Raw genomic sequence first — 26,660 nt, forward strand, 5'->3', positions numbered from 1 at the left:
ATCAAGCAGCAGAATTGTTGATTAAAAATAATCAGGACTTCTACTTAGGTTGTGGAAATTAAAAGACCCAGAGTTTGTAAATTCTACCACTGACATATCTGTGACAGATTAAAAGAAACTTCTAAATTTGCTAGTTTTCATGATTGCTTTGATTGATATGATTTATATTATTTATTTATTTTGGGGGGGTAAAATACCAATATTTTTCTGTAGCTCTCTTTTGTGGAAATAATTTGAGTTTTCTGTTTTAATCTTTTAGGTATGACGTTGATTCCAAGAGCCCCAACCTGTCCAAACATGTAAGTTTATACTTTGTGTCTTTATGATGATTCCATAATAGAAATTACAATATCATTATTTATGATTAATATTTATGTTGTTACATTAATATTAAAGGTATGTGTCCTAACTTCATGTAATAATTGTCATAAAAAATAAATAACATTTTTCAAGGATTCTAGAATAACATTTGGAGGAACATATTAAAGCAAAGATACCTTTCATAGGTAAAATGAATTAATCTTGTTTATTATTTACTTATCTATTTTTTAAAAAAATGTCACCAGTTCCCTGGAACTGGAGTTGGATCCAACTTGGAGTTGGATCAGGTTAAGATGAAATAATGAGCCTGTGTCATTTGGAGAGGCTTCACTTCTGGAACAATGACAAGTTCTTGGGTATAGGCAGAGTGATTTGCTAATTCTGCTGTCCTTGTGGTCCATTCGTTCAATGATATTTTCTAAGTGCCTCCTCATGTTGACATCATGTCAGTTTCTGAGGGTATAGTACGAACAAGATAGACATATAGAGTCCTCCTGAAGGTCTCCTACAGTCTCCTTTTTTTCCTTTTGGGTCCTGATTATCCCTCCATCTATCTGCTGCTCTTATCTCAAGAGCTCTACACTTGGACTACAACTGTTTCCTGGGAACATTCCCAGGAGCAGCAAAGGGATCAGAAGGAGGCAGAGGTCTGGAGGGAGGGATGAGGGCGAGATTCTCTGGTCAAGCATTGATGATCTGATCATCCTGTTTATTGAACTGTGGGAATGGAGTTAAGCCAAACTAGGAGGAAGGGCTTGCAGGATCTGAAAACAGCATTCTGAAGAGAGTTTAACTAGGTTCCAAGTGGAATCTGAGTACATGGATGTGGAACTGGCAGCCATGTCAGGGTTAAGAGGTGAAAGGGTTAGGGTTAGGGTTAGGGTCATAGTTGTGCCCAGAGGGTCAGGGAGTTAATTTTTATGTCTCCATTGTTGGAGCCTATGGTTTAGAATATATGGAGATTATATATATATGTGTATATACATATATATATATATGATTTCCAGTATAATTTGGAGAGGGATAATGTCATGATTTACAGAAGAGAAGACACATGAGAGGTTATCACGGGCAAAGAGGATGATTTAGGGAAACTGGAAAGCTGGTAAAGATAGTGGTAAAAATCACAATTTACTATTCTTGTCCTTTGTTGTAAGGAAGCTATGATATTTATTTTGTTACGAAGCATAAAGCAGAATCACTGAAGAAGCATTCAGAGAACAGTCTTTACTTTTTAAAAAAGATTTTATTTATTTATTTTTTTAATTTGAGAGCGCACGCAAGAGAGCACGCGCACGCAAGCCCACACATTGTGGGGGAGGGGCAGCAGGAGAGGGAGAAGCATTCTCCCCACTGAGCAGGAAGTCTGGTTGATGGGGGCCTCTGTCCCAGATCCTGGAGATCATGACCTGAGCCAAAAGCAGATACTTAACTCGCTGAGCCACTCAGGCGCCCCTAAAGAATACTCTTTCCAACTGACTTTTCTAGAAATTGAAAACAAATACTGTATGTAGTAAGCTCATTACTCCCCATGAGTACAGTTCACTGCAGTTGCCATGCCGCTTTCCTGCCCCTCAAAGATTTATAGCATTGTGGCTGGACATTTAAAACTTATTTGCATAGCAAATTGGAATTTGTATTGGAAGTTTTCCAAATTTCACTGGAAGAATCAGAAAAAGAATTCCATTTCCTAGTCAAAGTTTCATTGCAAGGAAAGAAAATGCATTCATTTACCTCACATAGAGGTGGTTAGTATTAAAGAAATTTAAGAGCGACTCATAAATGTGATGTACTTGCCCTTACAGGAGATGCAGCTGGAAACAGGTGTGTGGATGGGGACTGAGATAGCTGTTTTCTCGATTTCTCTCCCTCTGAGGCCACATATTTTTTCCATTATAGTTCTTCTCTGAGCTTCCGTTTCTCTCTGAAGACCAAATCTCTCTGATTATTCATCTTTGTGTACATAAGAAAAATTAACTCCCTAAACCCTGAGCAGACATAGACTTTTAAGGGCCCACTCTCCCTGAATGCAATTTTTATGTTTCTCAGTTCAGACTACTTTTTTAGAGGGCATGATAACTGGGCAATTAAGGACATTCCCATGGGGTTGGATATTTTGAGGGTAAGTGGGAAGGTGGTAAATGTCGTCCTTATCAGTGTCACTGCTTTGAGTCCAGGGCAGAGAGTAGTATGTAGGATAGTAGAATACCTCAAACATGATTGTATTTTCCTTAAATAATCTGCAATTATTATTATATGAGATATATACTACATATATATTTCTATCTTAAAATGTTGCTTTTGCAGAATAGCTTTTTATATTTTCCCACACAAAACACTTCATATCTTCCTCCTGATATCTTGACTGTGCTTGACCCTCGTGCTCTCTCCTCTACCACCTTCTTATCACTGTAGTTCTTTTCAAAACAGCCTAGGTTTTTACCATCTTCCTTTACTGTGTTCTGGTTTTCATTTCTGCTTGAACTATTCTGACATAGGTTAGAGGAAAGTTTTGTGGCTTCACTTTCTACTTTACTTTGAATTCCCCATTATTTTGGGACAAAATTGACTGCCCTGTTCTGGAAATCCTCATCTCCTCTGACTTCCACACAAGTGCCTCCTTTGCGTAGATGCCTGGATGGCTCAGTTGCTTGAGCATCCAACTCTTGATTTGGCTCAGGTCATTATCTCAGGGTTGTGAGATGGAGCCCTGTGTTGGGCTCTCTGCTTAGTGGGGAGTCTCTTTCTCTCTTTTTCCCTTTCTCTCTCCTCCTCCTTCTGTACAAGTTCTCTCTCTCAAATAAATCTTAAAAAAAAAAAAAAAAAGGTAAAGTAAATGTCTCTCTTGCTTCTTTTCCTACCTCAGTGTTACTCATGATCTTTTTTTAGTTTCTCTTCCTCTTCCTGTCCTCTAATACTAGTATTTCTCCTGGTTTGGTTTTTAGCTTTTTTTTTTTTTTTTTTTTTTAAAGATTTTATTTATTTATTTGACAGAGAGAGATCACAAGTAGGCAGAGAGGAAGCAGGCTTCCTGCTGAGCAGAGAGGCCAATGTGGGGCTCGATCCTAGGACCCTGGGATCATGACCTGAACCGGAGGCAGAGGCTTTAACCCACTGAGCCACCCAGGTGCCCCTAGCTTTCATCTCTTACTGTATCAGCTCTCCTTGGGAGATCTCAACCATTTCCATGCCTTACCCCGGTAATTCTCAAGTGTCTGTCCCTCTGCATACCTCAGCAAATACAAGTTTCCAGCTGCTTGTTAGATATTGCCTGGTAGATATTCTGCAGAAGCCTAAAACTCAGATACAACAAAAATGTATGATCTTTTCCAGGTTTGCTCCTCTGCTTGTATTATCTATTGCCAGAATTATCAACAGTGTACTACTTAGGAAACTTGATTGTGTGTTCATCGCTTTCTGTCTCACATATGACATCCTGTGGGTGACCAAATCCTGTTCATTCTGATGAAGTATGATTTCTCTTTTGTCTTCTTCCTTTCTTAGTATTACTTATTCCAGACTCCTCACCTTTCTCTTAATCTATTGCATGGCTTCCTATAGTTCTCGTGTTTTGTATTACCTCACATTTTAATGTATCCTTTACATTACTCCCTATGCTATATATCTTATATTTAGTAAGCAATACAAATTTGTTAATAATTGTGTGAGCTTGTAAATAGATGAAGCATGTTAGAAGAGGGAGGAAATGTGTTTTTGAATTGTTACAAGAACTGTTGGAGATTACTGTCTTGAATTTCTGTTAAAAATTAACAACAAAAGCCCTTTCTAATTTAAAAGCATCCAAGGACAGATTTTAGGTGGAAGAGCATATAACTCATTCAACCCCAAAAGAGTTCAGGAGGCATTTAGATCAGAGGAGCCAATAAACAAACTAGGTCTACTCCCTGAGGATACAATTGTTTCAAAGTGTGGTTGTCTACCTGCCAGTTCTGCAAAGTGAAATAAAAACTGGAACCTTTTAGGAGAGACTGCAAAGTGCCTGGGCTTGCATGTGGAGAACAGACACACCTTTCACAAAGGGCATTTGGTAGCAAGAGAGACTCCTTGAGTCAACAATAAGAAAATCTTTTTTTTTTTTTCCATTCTTATATCTGATAAGTTTGGCAGAAACCCCCTCCAGGATGACTTTATTTGATTTCAGTACATAAGGATCTTAGATCAAATTCTTAAATTTTTGAAACTAGTGGGGAAAATGGAGATATAATACAGAATTTTACCTTAGATTTCTAACTTTGCAAATGAACACAAAGTGAGTGGATAAAGGATCAGTATCCTTTTAACTGATTTTACTAGTGGAGAAAAACTTCTTAGTGGAGAAACATTATGCTCCAGGCTGACTTATGGAAACCAGGGACAGTTTCCTATGCAGGATTTATCCACTTTATGATCCTCTAAGAAAATTACTGAAATATTATCACCCCTGAAGTGTTAGATCCTGTGAACAGAATCTGGCATTTTGAATTCCAGCTTTGTTCTCTGAGTGCTGTTGAACCCACTCATCTTAATGCTATTAGCAGAACTATGTAGCATACTTTCATTTGCATAATTTAATTGCACCAGCCAAATCATTAATGAAAAGATTAATAACAGGGCCATAATTGGTGAGTCTAGGATTCTGCTTGGTGTTCTAGGCCAGATGATATCAAAACTGTACTTCGTGTACTAAATTTTCATACCCACCAGGCAATCCAAAATGTATGTATTCATTTGGTTGATTTCAGAAGGTACGCACTAAAATTTTTATTTTAGACATGTTAATTGGTCACTGGATTATTTTGGCCACAAAATACCAGCCTTTAGTGAAGATGTGTATCTTCTTTAATACATTTTCGAAGGATCATCTATAGAAGCTTCTAAATGTAGATGAATTATATTTGAATATTTCATTTGAAAGATAGTTGTTTGAACCAAAAGTGCATTTTCTCATAGGAAGAGATTTATAAATGGATCATGGTTTTTTTTTTTTTTTCATTAGAAGAAAAGCTAATTTAACCCATATATAACTGAACCGAATTCTAATGTATTGTCATAAAATCTGGCGAGTTATGAATGTGTTTCATGTGCTGTTCAAGTGCTGAGGAATGTTGCAGTGTATAAGACAAACAAGGTCCCTGTCCTAAAACAGCTTACACTTTGCAACTGGGGAAGTGGAGTGGGCAGATTTGTTTAATAGAAACAAATGCAAAATGATTAAGATATCTTTATACACTGTAAGCTCTTAATACTGAGAGAGAGTGGCCAATGAAGAACGCTACCTAGAAACTTTGGTTTCCCTCATCCAGGCAGTGAGAATTTGGACCAGTTCTCATCCTGGGCATACTTCAGAAAGAGAAGGAGGGAACTATTGAAAATCTTGAGGAAGAGCATTCTAGGCAAAAGGAAGAGTAGTGCAAGAACCTTAAGTCAGGGAAGAACTTGGAATGTTGATGTGACTGAATGATAGCTATCATCTGTAGAGTACTGTGAATAATGAGAGTGGAATGAAATTGTTAGAGAAAAAGTACACAGAATTTAGATGAGGCAGAGAGCTGAAGGCCAAGGCTTGCAAAAAAAAATTTTTCTTAATGGATTTTGCTGGAGAATGGTGTAATCTGATTTATATATTTAAATAAGATGGCAGCTAAAGTGGAGGATGGGGTTAGGAGGTAAGATTGGAATTAAGGAGACTTTAGAGGAGGTCGTTGAGAGGACATGAACACTGTTTGACCCATGGGCTCTACCTGATTCCTCCCTCCCCTGACCTGTGCACTGTCCTGTTGCAAGGATGTAGCCTTGAGAGAGTGATGTATTGTTGAGACCATCTGGACTGAATATATGACTGAACCGTATTAAGGCCTCTATAAAAAAGTCTTAAGATTCTGTCAGGCAGGAGATTGTGGAGATCTCCTCACCTTAGAGATCACCTTGGAGATAGTGAAGATACATTCGCTTTGAAGCCACCCAAGATAAGCCTCATATTCCCTTGGTTATTAAACTTGCCACCTCCTAGTCTGAAGTGGCCTCCCTTTTTCTTCAGTCTTTCCTTGATCTCCATGTATGGGGGCCAGTTTTAGATTTCACTTGAGGAATCCCCCTGATTGTAAACCAAAAAGGACTTGTAAGGCTGCTATAATTTGACTATATGAACAGTATTTGGTGGGTGTAACACTTCAAGGGCTAAGAGGTGGTCAGATTTTGGTGATATGATTGCTGCTGAATTGTAGGTGCAGCAAGAATTTAAGAGAAGAAGTTAGAATGACTCCTAGGTTATTGGCGAGAGCCACAGGATAAATGGTATTTAATTTATTGCAAGGAGCAGACTGGGAAGGAAGAGATGAGGTTGTGGGGTGAAGATAAAGAACTCAGCTGTCGGAGCTGGATTATGTTTTTTGAGACCCCAGTAAGCATCCAGCTGGAAATACTGACTAGGCTGTGTCTGGAAAATAGGTAGCTTTGGGAACCATTGGCCTATGGAGTTAAAACTCAGTAAATTTACCTATTATATTATATTAATATGTATTAATATGTACAAATTAATATACATAATTAAATTATATATTGTATCTACCTACCTATCTGTCTATATTTGAAAAAACATATAAATGGAGAAGAGAACAGAATAGAAACTAGAAACTTAGGTGAACTGAAGCATTTAGAAACTTAGGGGAAGAACATTAGCCAGAATTACCATTTTTAGAAGCTAGTTAGGACATGTCACTTTCCAATTCAAACCCTCCAAAAGGTTATCTACGCTCTATACTCATGATGGAATTCACAGTCCTTTAGGGGCCCCTGATTCCCTCCTCTCTTTTTGCATTCTCTTCCTTGCTCATTCTGCACCAGCCCCCCTGGCCATCTTGCTTTTCTTTGAATGCCCCAAGCATATTCTTGTCCGAGATTTTGTTTTTGCCTTTTCTCCAGCCTTGAATGCTTTCGTGCCAAACTCAGTGTGGTTCTTTTTCTCACATTATTTAGATTTCTACTAAATTGTCACCTACTGAGAAGCCTTCTCAATAATAACTTTCTTTTTCTATGTAAACATACTTTCCAGTCCTCAGTAGATGATGAGAAATAGCCTTATAAGCATATTCAAGCTGAAGTATTTATGACTGATGTTTTATAAATGGATTGTGTTTCTATTTGCATTTTCAGTAGGTCTTGTGAATCTTAGACTTAAAGACAGAGATAAGGATAATGCTTGAGGTAGGTTTGATGATAATATCTTTAGCACTCATTAACTTATATTAGTTGTGATTGTTGGCATTGTTAAACTGGCCCTTATTCGGGCAGGATCCAGTATTTAATAATGATGTTGACTGATAGTATTACATTACATTTAATACTGTTATCTAATATCTAATTCTCTAATAATGCTATAATATGCTTCATATTATTTAATAGCAATATGTAGTAAGTTTTCTCATTATTTGGCCTGTCAATTGTCTCACCATGATTACTGGCAGTGGGAATATTTAACTTATTTTCTGTAAACATATTACATTTCTCACTTCTTTGTTGATGAGAATTAATATTCTGTGTAAACTGATGTGCTCCCAAAAGGTAAATATTTTCCAAAAGGTAAGTATTTTCCATAGGTTTGTTTTTTCTTTGAATAGTATAGCTTTACTTTTTAATCTCTGTATAATATGGTTTGCAGTGACTAAATAATATATGTTGTGGATGACTTTTAAAAATTGGTTAATTTAGATCAAAAACCATCCACTCATCATTGAAAACTTTTATTTTCATTCAGTGACTTACAGCTGCTTTCATTTGGACTCTTAGCAAACAAGACTATTTTGAAAAAAAGCCTTTGTGCGGGGTGAGGGGAGAAATAATACATTGAGCTTTCAAGTATAATTTTGAAATTATATTTGTGGCTTAACCACTGATGTATAAGTTTAGGAATTTTATTAATCTCTTGGAGGCAGATTAGTATTTTTGATTTGTAGATGGATCCATCCATTAAAAAAAAAAATCCCTGCTTAAAACAAGTAGTATTATTATGTTAAAATTTGATACATTGTTTCCACTAAAATATTGAGTCCAGTTGTTTCATATTGAGTTTGCCTTATTTCCAAAATAGCATAGAGATGTGCTAACAACCATAAAGAAAGTGGAAGTCATTATTGGAGCGCAGAAGCACCATGTTGGATTTTTTTTTTTTTTTTTAAAGATTTTATTTATTTATTTGAGAGAGAGAGACAGTGAGAGAGAGCATGAGCGAGGAGAGGTCAGAGGGAGAAGCAGACTCCCCATGGAGCTGGGAGCCTGATGTGGGATTTGATCCTGCGATTTCGGGATCATGACCTGAGCCGAAGGCAGTCGTCCAACCAACTGAGCCACCCAGGCATCCCTCCATGTTGGATTTTTATAAATGGTTGCCATATTAGAATATAGTGCATGACATAACGAAGTCATACCCCAGTCTTTATAGTGGATGTGATTAGTATGAATTAATTAAATATGAAGGAAGTCAGTAATATTAACAGAGGGAGTACCAGCAATAAACTAGGTAATGCTGACTATAAAATTTCACAGGTAATATATGTTTCCTCATCAATTTTTTTTACAATAGTCACAATATTGTAAAAGCAAAAAATTGCTCTTACACATTTAGTTAGTGTATATAAATAATGAATATGCCTAAATCAGTTAAATGATCACAAAATGGGTACAAGCAATAAAAGGAGGTAAATAATGAGTCTGTCTTATCAAGAAATAGAATGATTAGCTACTGAACAGTTGACTGCACTCAATTATAGTTGTCATAACTTAGCTGTCAGTAAGTCTGTTTAATGTCTTTTAATCTAAATTATCTATTAATTAGAGATATCATATTTTCAGATCCTTCTTGATCACTTCATAAAACATTTATAGATTATCTTTTTAGACTTCTGAGGGGAAATACTCCACACTCTTGAATGCTTATGAAATTGTTTATGATGAAGCTAATGATCAACTATGGTTGATTTGCTTTATGAGAATATAGAAATGAAAAATTTCACTTACCTTTAATGCCTCCTGGTCATTATACCATTGTTTTAAAAATGTTCTTTTATATATGTATGTTTATGTGCATACTACTTAACATGTTAAGATGAGTTGGTATATAAGATGCTTTTGTATTTTATAGTGATGCTTAGAATGAGCATTTGAATTGGCCATGAGTGTAAAGGGGATATGAAATAATTTATGCAAGTAATTATAGTATCTGCAAATCTAGTGGCAAGGGATAAATTTTGAGTATATAGTAATATCCTTTTAACCCCAGGGAAGTAGAGAGGAGAAGAAAAGCATATCTTTATTAAATGCTTACCATGTTCCCAGCATCTGTTCTAAGTGCTTCGCATACATTATCTGCATATACTATCTTATTAAATGCTTTGCATAGATTGTCTCATTTGGTCCTTTCAACAACTTAATAGGTAGGCATTACTTATTATGTCAATTTTATAGATCAAGATACCGAGACATAGAGTCATTAGTAAGACTTATATTAGTCAGTGGTCATTTGTAAGACTTACATTAGGAAGCAGTTCAGCCAGAACAGAAACATAAGCAGTATAGACAGTCATAGTTCTCACTCTTAAGGAATATGTTATACCGCTTTGCTAAACAAATTAAGTAAATGTATGCATGTATACTTGTATGTAAAAGGTCTTTTAAAAAGGCTATATCAGAGTTAATACTGGTACCTAGCAAGCAAACAAATAAGCCAACAAACAAAACCAGTTCCTTTATTGCAAAGCAAACTACCTTATTAATATTTGTAAATTATTAAAGTACATAGCATTAATGTAACTTTTATGAATGTAAATAAGTAGCTAGCTACAATATAATACAAAATGTAGATAGAGGAATTGAGCAGTAAAAAATGGTCTGAAGAAATAATGAAGTAGTAAGTTTGAAGGAGTTAGAGTATTATGCTCAAGTGTGCAGTTAAAGATGACGTTCTCCTGAATATTAAAAAGAAAAATAAGAGAAATACAGTTGACCCTTGAACAACATGGGTGTTAGAAGTGCCAATCCCCACACAGTTGAAAATCTGTGTATAACTTTTAACTTCTCCCAAAACTTAACGGCTTAATAACCTTCTGTTGATGGGAAGCCCTACTGATAACATAATCAATTAATAGTAATTTTGTAGATTATATTCATTATATATTGTGTTCTCACAATAAAGTAGGCTAGAGAAAAGAATATGTTATTAAGCAAATCATAAGAAAGAAAATAAATTTATAGTACTATACTGTGTTTATTGAAAAAATCCAAAGCATAGTTTAAACCCGTGTTATTCAAGAATCAACTGTATTTTTGTATAATAATCAGCTAGAATCTGATGATAGAGCAATGCTTCCTTGTTTTTGTTCTTTTTTTAAAGATTTTATTTATTTATTTGACAGACAGAGATCACAAGCAGGCAGAGAGGCAGGCAGAGAGAGAGGAGGAAGCAGGCTCCCTGCTGAGCAGAGAGCCCGATGCATAGCTCAGGCTTAGGGTCCTGGGATCATGACTTGAGCCGAAGGCAGAGGCTTCAACCCACTGAGCCACCCAGGTTCCCCTGCTTCCTTGGGTTTTGAGCTGAATTTATTAGTAATAAATTAGATTAGATTAGATTTAGGTAGTTAATGGGAATAATCCATAAACTCCCTTTGATGGATTGGTAACTTTTTTGAACTTCCTATGCAAGGCAAAAGTCATATTATTGTTATAAGGCCTGTGTGCTATGCTTTCTGCTCTTTTCTTGTCCCCTTTACTTTGTATTGCTAGATCCTTCAGATTTAACAACAGCATACGGCCTTCAAGGTCATATCTGGAAATGGTAGAACTTAACACTACATACTAACAACATGGTTTATGTACATTTAAGTACATTTCAAAACTAGGTTCTATCTGTGTATTATGTAGATTATAAAATAATTATTAACTGATTTGGCAAATATTTATTAATCTCTTGGTCATTTTGGGGAAAGCCCAATTATGAATGCAATTGAATGAATTGAAACATTTCTCAACTGCCAGATACTATAAACTAGATTTGGTCTATGTGTGGGTGAAACCTGTGGAAACACCCCTGGATTTATTACTGGAAATTCTTTTATGGCGTAATTATAATGACTCATTAACTGGAACACACCATCACAGTAAGAAACAATAAAGTAGTTTGTGTTCAAGTGTAACTTTTATTTCTGTCTTTAACTACAGATGAAAATATCTAAAAATATGCATTAAAGGACATGTATTCTATTACTGATTGGGTAAAATGAGTAGAAAATGTGAGACATTGAGATAACTAAAAAAAGAGATCAGTAGAAATTTCCAGTGAAAGGCGTAGTTACCAATCTCTGTATGCCAATTTTTCCACTGTGAGTGGTAAATGTGTTGCTCGCTAGGGAACATATAAACACAGACGGAATAAAACAACTACATAAATGCCTTAAATATTTAGGGGCAAAGTATGCAATAACTCTAGAGATAATATATAGAGATGCATACCATATCTTTTCGGTACACATTTTATTGATTTTATTATTTTATTTTCCCTTTTGTTCAGCAGTGATGATATTTGTGTGCTCTCTGTTTGCTAGTATTTCTATCCTTTTGTGGATATGCTCAATATCTAGTATTGTTTTCTTGAGGAATGACGACACAGAACAGCTTATAGCATGCACAGCTACATATCAGTATCTATATAGAAGAATTCTAGAATCCCCCGTGTATTTTTCACTGCTGATTCAGAAGAACAATGATCTATTCCAGATCTTTAGTATTCAGCACTGACTTTCTGCCATGAGACTTAGAGAAAATTTAGGTTTTTAAACCCATGAACATATCTGTAAAGTCCGTTTTGAAATTGGGAAGTTATTAAGGATTTTAAATATTAAGGAATTTAAATATATCAAGGCTTTGCCTAAAGTACTTTTTACCTACTTGGAAGCAAAAATTGAAAATGATTTTGCACTTTCATGACGATGTTGTAACTGAACTAATGTGAGTTCACTCTTTGGTGAGTCACAGATACACCAAGTGGAGTTGTCCCAGAAAGGAAATTTTATTTGCAGCAAATGAGGAGATCATAGGGAGTGACTTCTAAAGCCATATCTCTCCAAGCAAGAGCAAGGGTGAATGGGTTCCTTTTATTTAGGGTTCTGGTGAATATTTAGAAAGGGGAACCTTGTCATCATATATAGAGGAGGGCTTAGGGTTGCATATGCACCTTAAGGAAACATGCCTATACATACATTGTATGTTATGTTAGTGAGGCTTGGGCTCTTCCTTGGGGGTATTTCAGCATGATAATGATGGAGAGGTTACTGTCCTTCACTACATGGTCCATTTGCACATGTGTGAGTCCCTGGTTAAGCTCAAGCTGGTCTGGGTGGTCTGGGCCTCCAGAGCTCTTCACCAGGGCAGTCATTAAAGCTTGAGGAGTAGTTTCGATTTCCATCAGAGGATGCTATGCCTGTTGGGTCTTTTTGGCTTGCACTAAGTAAGAGATAAGCTAGAAAGAATTTAAGGAAAAATGTGGGACAAAGCTCAACGAGTACAAGCAGGTGAGCGGTAAAGGTCAGGTCCTGGGTTTAGCTGGTGACGTCATTCTGTAAGCCATCACTTTTCAGATCTAGAGTAATTTTCTGTCTGTCTCTTCCTATCTCCACTGTACTCCCTGTACACTCCCTGCTGATGTAGGGAAGACGTTAGTGTTCGAAGCTGGCAGCCAAGAAGGAATTCTTGAGATGTCTTTGGTGCAGAAAGGTGGTTTTATTGAAGCACACGGACAGGACCTTGGGCAGAAAGAGCTGCACTGGGGTCATGAACAGTGGCCCATTATGTCTTTTCAAAATGGGAGGGGATCAGAGATAGCACAAGTCTCTAAGGAATTTTGGAAGCAAGGTTTCCAGGACCTTGAGGAGGCTGGCCATTATTGGGGAAAGGTCATTTATTGCTGTCTATTAAAACCTGAGTCATGAGACCCTTCAGATGTATATCAGTGGGTCATATGCTTGGCAAATGACTGCCAACATGTATCTTGGAGGTAGATAAAGGAAGTTTCCAAAGAAATTTGTACATATTAAAAGTAGATTTGTAGGATCCTGGGGTCTGGCTGAGGTTGCCCTTTGCCCTTAACAGAGTCTTAACATCGAGGCAGCTGAGTCCCTAGAGGAATGTCACTCTGCCTGTTTTAAGGACTTGTCAGTGGGGCTGTTAGTAGAAAGAACTTCAATAATTTTTCTTCTGCCTTTGTTTTCCGCATCACCTCCATGTGCAAGTATAGTTTACACCAAATCCTGTCACTTTTCTCTGCAAGGTTTCCTACAACTGTAGTTTGGGCCTTAACACTTGGCTTCTTTAATAACAATTAGAGTCTTCTGATCCATCCAGCTTCCAGATTTTCCCTCATCCATTTTGCACACTAGTACCTGAGTAATCTTCTGAATGAAACAAGGGAGCGAGGTTCTTGTCTAACGGAATCAAAGAATGAATCTCGCGGGCAAAGGAGAGTGAGCAAAACTGATGATTTTATTAAGCAAGGATACAGGAAAAAGCTCCCAGGAGTGAGAGGGGTCCCCACTGGGTTGCCAGTAAGGGCTTTTCATCTCTAGCCTTTTATTAGGACTTTAGGAAACTTGCTCGTGGTTAAGTCGATGGCCTGGAAACAGACATGATACTTGCACATCATGTGAGAGTTTTTGTTTTTGCGACCTCCATGATCTATAGGTAACATATTGCTAGATCTGGTTAATCTTTATAGTGAACTTTTCCTTTGAGGCCTGATTCGTTTTTGTGGTTATTTTTTATTTTCTGTGGTTACAGTGTAATTATTAGGAAAACGTTTTAGCCCTAGCAGCTAAGATAGAGTGGTCTAAATTTTCCTGATCTCTGTCTTTGTTCTGTTTCGATGTCTGCATGCCTCAGATACCTTCAGAGCTAGTTGGAGCCCCCATTCTTTCCCTACCTAAAGTCCTGTCCTTTACCTATTCATGAATGTACCATTGCAGTGGTATCCCTGCATTGCTGTAAGGCTTCCAGTTGCTTCTCATTATCGTAAGGCAACTCTTGTGTGTGTTTGTTTTTGCCCAGCCGACCGGACCTTTCTGGCTCTTCATCTTCAGTTCTGCCCTTTACTTGAGGCCCACTCTTTTCTCATTACATTCTTGCCTGATCTGTTCTCTAGGACTTTGTCAGGGAGTAAAAAATAATTCTCCTTCTACCCTTCTAGGTTCTTAGCTGACAACCCTCTGTAATGAAAAAGATTTCTGTAATGAAAAACAAATGAAAATTTAATAACATGGTATACCTCTTGTAAAATTCCAGAAAAAACGGAGTAACTCTCCAAACCTTATACCATCTCTAGCCAAAGACAAAGGATGCTGGTGAGTGGGGAATCCGTTATAGGAGGTTTTCGGGCAAAGCATATTGAAGAGGGCATGGTTTATGCAGATTGAAATCTCTTGCCTTCTCCACTATGAAGAAATCCTAGAGATTTAGTACCCCCTACTTCCTAAACAGGGGGGTACTAAGAGGGAGACACCCTTACAAATGGAATTTTTTTTTTTAATAAATGCAAATATCTCCTACAAAAGGGGCACTTCTAACCTGGTTTTCTGAGTTTCTCCTGTGTTTGCTGCTTCTCTTAAAATAATCCTTCTGCCAAAGAGGCGTATTATGGGGTAGCCAATTCTGTTCTCCTTTACCTGGAATTGTAGCTGAACTCAAGGGGCTCACTGCCTGGGGTGCATTAAGTTGAACACAATCCAAGGAAATGTTGAAAGCGAACTTTTTATTACTTTTTACAAGTGAGGAGCTGGAGGCAGCTGTCAAAGCACTGTCTCCCCCTGGGGTGAGTACTGGAAGCTTTTATTTGGTGTATGGTGGGCGGGGGGGGGGGGCTTGCATATGTGCTACATACAAATTAAGGAGTTACACATATTCTATTATTTAGGCACTTTGGTTCAGTTGCACATGCCTAGCATGTCAGTGCGCTAATACATGCATCTGTGTTCAAAAACTAGCAGAAAAACCCCACCTATAGGAGGAGATCTGAGTTTTATAATGAGCTAAAGGTAGCTACAGGACAACTTTGGGGGGCTTCTGCAGGTCCTCAGCTCCAAAAGGGCTCAAGCCGGCCCAAACTGGCTCCCTTCAGGTGAAAGAAACACCTACCAAGGGCCTAAAAGATGAAACCTCTAGGTGAGGTGATGTCTGAAGGGAGTGTCTCTTTATTGGAGCGGGGGGCCCAAATGGGGGCTGACTATCTGGTGGAAGCTGGTGAATCGGGAGGTAGAAGAATTAACCTGAAGCAGAACAAAGAGATAAAAGTTTATGGACTACATTGTTAGGGAGCAGCGGCCAGATAGAAGAGAGATCGTCCGCAATGAGGCAGTGAGGCTGTTTTTAAAGGGGGGAAATGAGGAGGTAGAGCGACACACAGAATTCTGCCTTTTTAGGCAACTGTGCCTGGTTGTAAACCCACTGGTCATTTAGGGCCTGTGGTTGTTTGGAGGTGGGTCTGAGACCTGATGGGCCTGTCTGTTCAGCCTGGTGGTATCCGAGGGCCTTTTTCACATTCCATTGCTCCCGTCTGTTTGCCTAAAAGTGGCCTCTACAAGCTGGGTGTCTTTTTTGATGGAATGGATGGTTTTTGCAAAACAAAACACATTCCTCCCGGCTTTTGTCCTTTTCCCCACTTCCAACTCCTCATCGCTTTAAGTCCTCAGATCTGAGTAACTTCTCATTCGCACCCTAGTTAACAGAATGTCCAACTCTCTTCTGTCCACGATCGGGTTCTTACATGGCTCCCAAGGCTTACCAGCTTTGGGACATGTTACCCTGACTATCCTAGTCTCCAGTGTGGACTTTGTTTCCTTCATGAGACTTAGAGCACTCTCCCCATTTATTTATTTTAAATGGGATACACAGTTTTTACTTCTGTGGCTTGTTAGACATTTAAAATTTTTATTTATTAAAAACTTCAAACAACATTTAATTTGGCTTCATTTCTGTCCATCCTTCTTAGGGCTTCTCCTGGACTGGTTCACTGTTCAATTTAGGGAGATCTTTCACCTTCTCCTTTAAGGGATTCAAATCATATACAGACTAAATTAGAGGGTGTGTCTCTCTCTGGAATACTAACATATCTTCTTGACTCCTGTATCCAGATGATGTCGGGACTCTTCTTTTATTGGCCTGTGAGATTGCATTGTATTTATATTAAATTCTTAGGGAGCATACTAATCTAGAATTGGAACATCTGGGTTAGTCTTTTTTTTTTTTTTAAGATTTTATTTATTTATTTGTCACAGACAGAGATCACAAGTAGGCAGAGAGGCTGGCAGAGAGTGGGGGAAGCAGGCTCCCTGCTGAGCAGAGAGCCCGATATGGGGCTCCATCCCAGGACCCTGGGATCATGACGGGAGCTGAAGGCAGAGGCTTAACCCACTGAGCCACCCAGGCGCCCCCATCTGGGTTAGTCTTGACTCTGCTACTTACTGACTGCTTAAAACATGAAAAGATCAACCTCCTGTATGATTAAGAGTTTCTTTATATGTGAAGCAGAGATTAACAACCGACCTTTCATTTTGCAAGGTTATTCTGAATCCTGAAAATAAGTAAAAGATTGTACTTGAAAATAAGATTCATCTAGCTGTATATTCATGAACTTTATAATCTAATATATTTAACCTATTTTTAGGTGCTTAATATATGCTAATATTAACTAATGCAGTAACTCATTCATCCTCAAAACAACTCTGTGAGGGGCACTAGTACATGTTAGAAACAGGAGAGTTTAATTAATTGCCCAGTCCCAGGTAATCAGTAGCAATCATGGAATTGAACCCTGGTGGTGTGGCTTAGGACTCCCTCCTCCAACCCCAGCATCATACCCACATCTCACAACTTATCTTACGTAGCTAGTTCTGGTATTGGCTAACCACAGCTGCTCTGTGCTTTCAGTCTGCCTCCTCAGCCCCAAGTTTACTAGGTTCAGAAGCATCTAAAATCAAGCCAGTTGTGAATTCAATTCCTGCAACGTTTCTCCAAGTTTGTTGTAATTTCAGAAAGAAAAGCCGTGTCTTGCTTACTTGCAAATAACAGACCTGCTGTGATAAAAAGGACAAAGGGCTTTGCATACTTGCAGGAAAATCACATGCTTAAATGAATGCATATGGAGCTTATTTTACTATTGGAGGTTAGAGAATTTGGTATTTCAGCAATGAAACCAATGCAAATATGATGTACAAAATATGTAGTAGTGTAAAGACAGTCTGAGAACTTACGAGCTTTAATCCTCTTATCTATTTTAGGACTTTCTGGGACAAGTGTTTTGTACATTGGGGGAGATTGTTGGTTCTCAGGGAAGTCGCCTGGAAAAGCCAATAGTGTAAGTATTTTTTAATCCAGACAAAGAAATGTTAACTCTTCGGTTTTCATTTTGGTAGTTTGGAATTGATGAATATGTGGTTGGAGACCAAAAGTGGGTTTAAAAATCTTATTGAGTTTTTTTTCTTCTAACAAATAGTGTTGACATGTTTATATTTTAGCCTTCATATGCCATGTTACAAAATGTTCACAAGATGAAATGAGGAGATTCAAAAAAGCAAATGTATAGTTTTCCTTTTGAGTGTAGTATGTATTCTTAGGTTTTAAGAACTAAATGGTTTGAAAAAGAAACTTTCCTCCTTTGGGCCAGGGACTATATGGAGTGCCATTCTTTATAGCATATGCTCAATAAATGGATTTTTAGTGATTGAGATTTTAATGATTTTTACTACAAAGTTGGCATGTAAAAAAAGAAAGTAAGTATATAAATGTTAAGAGAAGGCGCTATCACAGAATTATGTATTCTCTTTTCACTTTCAATCACTGGGATCATGTTTCATTTTCAGATCAGTTGTGTGCGGTGATCCTATTTTCTCCAGTTCCAAATAAGACAGAAAATGAATTCCAGATATTTTTCCTAAATCTTCCCACTCACTGTCCTCCTGTGTCAAAACTTTCCAAGTCTGTTCACCTCTGACATTCAAATACTTGAAATGTCCAAGGCATCGCTCTCACATTATCTGTATAAAATTGAACTTTACGCTTAGAGTGTTTTTCTTAGGCTAATAAGAAGTCTGTGAATTCTCACTTCTTTTATTTAACTTGATTTAACTTGATTTATTAACCAGTTTGAAGACCTTTGCATATCAGTGCCTTTTAACATTTCTTTCATGTATAATTTGTTTTCAAAACATTGCAGAATTTGTAAGCTTATGTTTCAGATAAGTTTATGCTCACTTGAAACATGTCTTGAAACGTTAAAAAGTTGGGATTATTTTGGTTGGAGTATGTGGTAGGTCAAATATAGTGTGAGATGTGGTGGTTGTTCAGCTGATTCAACAATTCTCACTTAGGCAAGACCAACAAAAGCACACTCAGGGTGAGGAGTGACGATGGAAACATTTGGAGTATTTGCTGGCAGTTGATTTATGATCATCTCACATAACCAGGAAAGATGAGATGCCCTTTAGGTTTTTCCTCACTCCTGCTGAGAATGGGGTGGCATAATTGAGGCAAAGCACTGGAAACCTGTTTAGGCTACATGAAGCTATTCTAACTACCCACTTTGCTTCATCTATAGGGTCTTTTGGAATTTAAGCAAGTTTATTGAAAGTGTAGCTGCTATATCTGTCTGACTGACAAAGGTAGAATTCATTCAGTCTTTTAAATTATATGTAACTAATGTTTTCTTTTTTGTTTGTTTTTGTTTTTGCTTTTTTTTTTTTTTTTAAGAATTTATTTATTTATTTGACAGAGATCCCAAGTAGATGGAGGGGCAGGCGCGGGGTGGGGGGGGGGGGTAGCAGGCTCCCTGCTGAGCAGAGAGCCCGATGCGGGACTCGATCCCAGGACCCTGAGATCATGACCTGAGCCAAAGGCAGTGGCTTAACTCACTGAGCCACCCAGGCACCCCTGTAACTAATGTTTTCCTCAACCTTCGGCCTACTGGGCAATCCTCTCTGGCAAATAAATATTAAGAAAAGGGTTAAAAGGTAGGCTTACTGTTTGAGCAGTGAGAGGGTTTGTTGTTGTTGTTTTAATTTTAAAGTAAATTTAATTAGGCAGTGTGTTAGTATTAAATGGGAAATGACATGTAGAGCTTGAATGTAGCAAAGAGATTGGCTACAAAAGAGAGAAGAAAGAAACAAAGAATAAAACTATAAGAACTGCAGTGTGGTAGCATATTACATGAGGGAAGCCCAATTAGATGCTTGAGATGAAGAGAAAAAAGGAAAGAGATGAGAGAGGGAAATCAAATGGGCAAGAGAAATAAAAAATAGCAAAGTAAAATTAAATATAACAAGCTTGCTAGTAGAATGATATTTTGATTTGTTTATTTAAGCAAGCCAGAAAAGGCTGGCAAGATATATTCAGGGCACTGAATGAGAAGAACATGCAGCCAAGAATACTTTATCCAGCAAGACTGACATTCAAAATGGATGGAGAGATAAAGAGTTTCCAAGACCGGCAAGGCTTAAAAGACTATGCGACCACCAAGCCGACACTGCAGGAAATATTAAGGGGGGTTCTATAAAAGAGGAAAAATCCTAAGAATAGCATTGAACAGAAATATAGAGACAGTCTACGGAAAGAAAGACTTCAAAGGTAACTCGATGTCAATAAAAACGTATCTATCAATAATCACTCTCAATGTGAATGGCCTAAATGTGCCCTAAAACGGCACAGGGTTGCAGATTGGATAAAACGACAGGACCCATCCATATGTTGTCTACAAAAGACCCATTTTGAACCTCAAGATACACCCAGACTGAAAGTGAAGGGATGGAGAAGCATCTTTCATGCCAATGGGCCTCAAAAGAAGGCTGGAGTAGCGATTCTCATATCAGATAAATTAGACTTTAAACTAAAGACTGTAGTCAGAGATACAGAAGGACACTACATAATCCTTAAAGGGACTATCCACCAAGATGATCTAACAATTATAAATATCTATGCTCCCAATATGGGAGCAGCCAATTACTTAAGAAAACTGTTAATCAAGATAAAGAGTCATATTGATATGAATACACTAATCGTAGGAGACAGATCATCGAAGCAGAAAATAAGCATCCAAAATATACTCATGTGCTCTCACATGAGCATCCATCCCAGGTGAACAATGGGGAAAAATACATATTTTGTTGTAACCCACCCACCATCTTGTTTGAGAAAATACTATCTTTTATTAAAAACACTAACTATGAGAGAGTCAAGTGTCTAGAGAAGGGAGAACATGTAGATGAAAGAACAAAGTCCATTGGGCTAAGAATGCTGTCTTGGGCTCTTGGAAGTTCAAGTGCTCAGAGAGAGGATACATCTTCTGTTCAAATGGCCTTTTACTCCCCTACCTAAACTTCAAATGAAAAGCAAATGAAACTCATTTATCATTTTGTTTAGAAGGGTAGTTTGGTGGAGGAAGAGAGTGAAATGTTTGCATTGAAGTTTTATCTGCCCATCATGTCAGAGTTGCCTTTCAAACCAGCTGGTTTGCTAGATAGATACTTTCAGATTCCACACTCATCCCTGTTCACTGACACTTTTTTCCTGTACTTGATTTTTCAAACCAATCTAATGGACAGATGGTGGGGAGGTTGAAAGGGATACTTTAGTGGAGGAAAGAATGGTTTTGGAAGAAAGGACAGAGCCAGGGAAAATATCAGAAATGATACAAGGTTAGGGAAGTGTTTTCTCACAGGAAACTTGATGACAAAAATAACTTATAAAGGAAGATACCATGTTTTGCCACATAATATGTAAATATAGTGGATTATTTTTTGTTTTGTTTTTAATATAGTGGAATATATTAAAGCATGGCAGAAACAGTGAACTTCACGTTGGGAAATAATATGCGTTTAACAGCTAGCTCTTAAAACTATTCCTCAGTCCCCTCTGACTCCTCCTGCCCCACCCCCTCCCCTACTCCCACCTGGTAAACCTACCCCAGTCAGGGTCAGGGCATAGCTATCTAGTTAAAGATAACATTGTAAGTTGGTCACTAAACATCTCACTATTTTCCACGGTTAGTTCCTCATGGTTGGAGACAGAATTTGTACACTCTCCTGTTGCAGCCATCACTTTAGCCAATGTTCTTAAGGAGCTGGAGGATTTTTCCTATCTGGATGGATATAGGCTTTGGAATTGGAGCACAGGACACCTCCTGAGGCAGATAATCCAACTGCAATTAACAAAATTGACTCATCCTGTATTTTAAAAGTCTCCCTGTGTCCCAAATGTTATTTATCTTAAATAGCATTATCCAAGTGATTTAGGGCTTATTTAACAATTTGTTTTAGGTTAGAGATTTATTTTCCAATAGTTTTCCATTTAAGTTTTAAGTTATTCAAAAGATTCCATTGTTTTCTTCCCTTAAAAAAGACCTAATTTAAATTATGTTCTGTTAAGGTAGTAAGAATAATTTCTTTTAGCTTTTTAATTGCAGTTGTGCCATAATATCTCCTCAGAGGTAGGCTTTTAAAAATGATACTAATGGTAAAATTTGGAAATTTAAAGCAGATACACTAGAGCTTTAAATTATTTATTACTAACCAGCCTTTGAAGGCTAAGTAATATTTATTACAAAGGAAAAGTGGATTTCTAGTAAATAGCCTCGTGAGCTATAAAATAAGGAATTTGAATGTAAAATCAAGTCCTTTTATTTTCTGTGCTTCAGTTATTGTCACTTAAAAAATAGATTTTATTTTATTACGAGAATAAAAATTATTTTTTAATATTTCATAGGAACTTAGGTGACTTTTTTTGGAACCGATATTCAAGAATCTTTAATTTATTTTTTAATAGCAGCTTAAGATTTTCATAATTTCCAGCAGTCTGTTCTGTCAAATTCAAGTTCTGAGCAAATTTGGATTCCGATTTTGAGCAACCACATTTTTCATATCTTAATTCCATCCAACATTTTGGTCTTTTCCCTGAACCCTCCTAAAATGAGTCTTGTGCTACTTAATTTGTCTGCAACATTTACTGTGTCTTCCTATGACTCATCGGCTCCTCTCTTTAGATCGTCCCATTATTATTTACCATTATACCCACACAGCAGTGTGTTTTCTCATGCTGGGAGATTGTATCCAATTTTCTGCGTGATGCTGTCAGAGAGTCTTACTTCTTCTATCTTTAGGGAGCTTAGTGATGGATTCAGTAAAGCCTTCCAAAATGCTAGAATCAGCACCAGTTTAAGAAAGATTGCCATTCTTTCCTCTGGGAGGAAAGCATTTATTATGTTCATCAAGTAATAGACCTGTTTGTTCCTGTATTGCACATCCAGGCATGACTGGTTCTGTATAAAAGGATGGGGTGAGGAGGCAGGGACTGGTTGTGATTAGAAGGAAGATTCTTACCCCAGGGCGGGGGCGCGGGGGACCACCATGGATAACTAAACCGACAGCTGTATTGGCTAAGGGAAAAGATTATGTTCTTTGTGGGGTGGGTATAACAGCTTGTGATCTAGGCAGTCAGTAGTGGATAGAGGATAAAGGGAGAGACCCCAGAGAGATTAGTGAACAGTTCAGTGGAAAGAGTACAGGGACCAGGACTCAAGAGGTAGGTGAGAAACGGAAGACCAGCTTGCCGTTGACTGATGGACACCAGGATCCCAGCTCTGACATAGGGTTCAAAGACACTGGCATAGTGGGTGCTGAAGTACATCAAGAGAAATGTGGGGAGAAGAACAGAGCAGAAAGGAATCTGGGGAGTAAGGCAGAAGCAGCCAAGGGCTTGTATGGGACTTGAGTCAGAGCCTTGAAGGTTTGCCTTAAAGATCTGATTCAAATATGACCTGATTCTGAAAGCTGTGCTCTGGCTGTGGGTGCATGTAGATAAGTCAGTGAGAGAAGGACGGGGAGGAAGAAGAATAGGGAAATGCTTAGTCCTGAAGGTGAGAAACATAAACTTAGAATTAAACAGAGCATGTCTTTACTGTGCAACTTTTTGTATATGAAAATATAGTAAACTTTGAGGGAAATTTTGAACTTCAAAGTCATCTCGACTTTGTTAACTTCCTTGCAAATTAGATTGATGTTGTTATACTCCCTGATTTATTTTACTGGAAAGTCCACTGGGCTGGGAATCAGAATATGATGTTTTTAGTACCATCTCTGCTGCTAACTTGCTGGGTAACATGACAAAATTTGTACATCTGTATTATATTTTTCTATCTGTAGTATGAAGAACTTGCTCTAGAGATGAATAGTCACTGGAACAGAGCTGACAGTACGTGGGCTTTGAGGGCAGTCAAATCTGGGATCACAGTTTATTGGGTAAAGAATTTGAGCAAATGGCTTAAATTCCTGAACTCTAGTTTCCTCATCTGAAATATAGATAATATACTTTTGAGAGAGTTGTTGTAAGAAATAGAAATGCCTTATATAGTATTTTTGTCATGGAGGACACCAGAATTTAATAATCACCCAAACTGTGGTTATTATTGTTGTTACTAAAAAAACCAGTGTCTTTTAGGAAAGACTTCTTAAATTGAATCACTGAATAATCTCTCCCTCCCTCTCTTTTTTCCTTCCTTTCCTTTCTTCTTTCCTATTTTCTGTCTTTTTGCTGTGAATTTATTTTCCTTATAGAAGCATTTAGCAAGATCAGATAAAGGACAATTTTGACCCAAACTTGATTGCATTTATATAAATTGTTAAATGTCATCCTATTATAAATATTAAAAATGATTTTGTCTGTTCTCTGTATAGAGCTGAAAAGTCAAATTGTGGGGGAATTAAATTTCTGCTTTATATTAGTTTGGGTTTTTATAGGATAGTGTTATTTTGCTGGAAATGTCCAGAGTTTTTAGAGCATTGCCCATGTTCATATGTAATTGCAAAATGTAATCTAGAGTACAATATCAATTAAACATCATTTTTCTCTCATTTACGAAGATTCCACTGATGTGTATACATATTAGTAATTTTTATATGCTTGCAACACGTTAAAAATTGAACCACTGATTGCATCTTAGAGAGATGTTGAATGCTTCATGGGTTTGGTGTACAGCACTTACCAACCTCTGGGAGAGTTCATATGAAAAATTGTGTGTTTAAAGACCAAAAGTAGAGCAGTTTTAGTACATTTCCTTATATATCTTGTACAAGATTATGAGTCTTCTGTATAACAGAAACTTAGTAAATGCTCAGCCGGTCCACTTTCTTACATTCATTTGTGGATCTGAGCTCATGCTCTGGAAAAATCTGCAGAGATGTAATTGTTTAACCCAAAACAGCAGACTGTATATAGCTACAAGTTCTCACAATTCTCTGCTCTACTCAAAAATTCCAGTGTTATAGGTAAAGACATATAAACATACCTTTATATAGGTAAAGACTAATCTGGATAAATAGGCTTGCAAAGGATATGGCCAGTCAGGAGAGATATGGATAAGATAAATACATTTTTTCTCAAAATAGTCCTTAATATCATCATCAGAGATAAGCCCCAGAATGGTTGATCTGTCGTTCTGATTTTATGTCAGTGCTTATTCTGTAGAGTACATTTATCGACTGGATTTGCTTATTTTTCTATTAGACACAACTTCTGTGTAGTAGAGGTCTTAGGGATTCTTTTTTCTTTCTTCTTTTAATTCATTTAGTCCACAAATCTTTACTGAGACTCCATAATGGAGCAGAAAAGATTAAAGACTAAGCATACAATTACGAAAACACAGAATTGTTCCTGTCCTCATGGAGTTAATAATCTATTCATTAAATGAATAATCACATAAATAAATAGAATTGCATATTGATATAAGCCCTTTGGAAATTAGAGTACTGACTTTGACCAGAATGTATAGGTCATGTTAGTATTGGAATTTTAGCATAAATGCAGTGGGAAAAGTCACGATTTTTGTTCAGAGAGGTTCTTTCGCTTCTGTGTGCAGAATGGTTGTGGGTAGTTAACAGAAAGATTAGTAAGTTAATTACTGTTGAAATAATGTAGTTCAGAGAAGACTGGAATTTGGACTAAGAAGATGAGGAGGAGTAACCTGATTAAAATATGTTTTTAAGATTCATTTCACAGGGATCAGTGATAAGCGAATTGTCTTGATGAAAAAGATTTCAAGGAAGACCTTCCGATTTCTTGCACAACTAACTGAATGGATAGGTTTATCATTTTCTGACAAGGGGAAGATCATCCATTTCTGGGTTTTCCATAAGTGAGCAGTGTTTAAAGATGAGTCATTCTATCCTTGTATTGCTAAGTATAAACATTTGCAACAGTATTTTTATTTAGGTTTGTCTAACCTCATTGAGTTGGATTGAAAACTGATGGAAAATCTGAACTGAAGGAAGGAAGTGATGAGATACGGTCTGTGTTATTTTGCAGGATGGTATCTAAATTAAATAATACCTACCTTTGTTGAATCAACATTCCTAGTTTCACATAGTTTTAATATCACATAAGTTTCTAAAGGGTTTCCCTTTATATAGACAATGTTTAGAAATTATATTGGATGAAATCTTTCAGAGAAATTATAGGTTCCTCCACAGTGAAATTCATTGTTCCTTTCTTCTTTCTTAGGTATAGCATAATTTGCTGATTCTGGGACTCAAGATGCAGGCTAGGAATATTAGTTCTATAGTTAAGCAAACTAGTAGGTGAAGAAAGATCTATGGGCCAACCTTGGAATAAGCGGCTTGGTAGAGCTCTGACCCCCGATGAGATGAACATTTGGAACAAACATTTGGGGATTGTCTCTGCTCCTGGATGTGCCCTCAGTTAGTTTGTCTTCAAAACAATTGAAAGGGAGCAGTGAACTTTTAAAAAATGATTCCAGTGGCTAACTTGACTGAATTCTTATAATGTGTTAGTCACCAGAATACCTGCTTTATACCTAATGATTTCTTTAATCTTTATAGCACCAGTATGAGGCAGATAGTTATTGAAATTATCTCCATTCATCAGAGAACGAAACTGAGACAAGGAGACAAACATTATATTGCCTTCCCAAATGAATAGATTTGTATATGGCTTTGAATGAAATTTAATTTTTAAATTTTATTTCATTTAAAAAAGTATTTACTTAAAAGTCAAGAACATCTCTGGAGGATAAGAAGAGCTTTCAAGAGGTCCATCTTGACCTAGGTCATTTCAAGGATGCAGTTCCTCTGCACTATCTTTTACCCACATGTCTTATGCAAGCACAGTTCAAGGTAAAACTTTCTTGCTAAAGTACATAGGGTCATCTCCAGAAAAGTTTCTGTTTCTTGCTTTCACCTTGAGTCATGAAGACTTCGCCTCTTTGGACTACACTAGGCTTCTGTAGGGTGTGCTCTTACCTCTTCTGT

General features: G+C 37.3%; 1 protein-coding gene across 1 annotated transcript in view; it reads left to right on the forward strand.

Moving 5' to 3' along the window:
- Positions 1-26,660, forward strand: part of CPNE8 (copine 8) — a 215,605-nt gene that overhangs the window by 65,094 nt on the left and 123,851 nt on the right. Inside the window, exons 5-6 of the mRNA XM_059185658.1 lie at positions 260-299; positions 17,631-17,707. Coding sequence (XP_059041641.1) covers positions 260-299; positions 17,631-17,707 — 117 coding nt within the window. The remainder of the gene's footprint in view (positions 1-259; positions 300-17,630; positions 17,708-26,660) is intronic.

Source organism: Mustela lutreola, chromosome 8 (genome assembly GCF_030435805.1).
Source record: "Mustela lutreola isolate mMusLut2 chromosome 8, mMusLut2.pri, whole genome shotgun sequence".
Lineage (NCBI taxonomy): Eukaryota > Metazoa > Chordata > Mammalia > Carnivora > Mustelidae > Mustela > Mustela lutreola.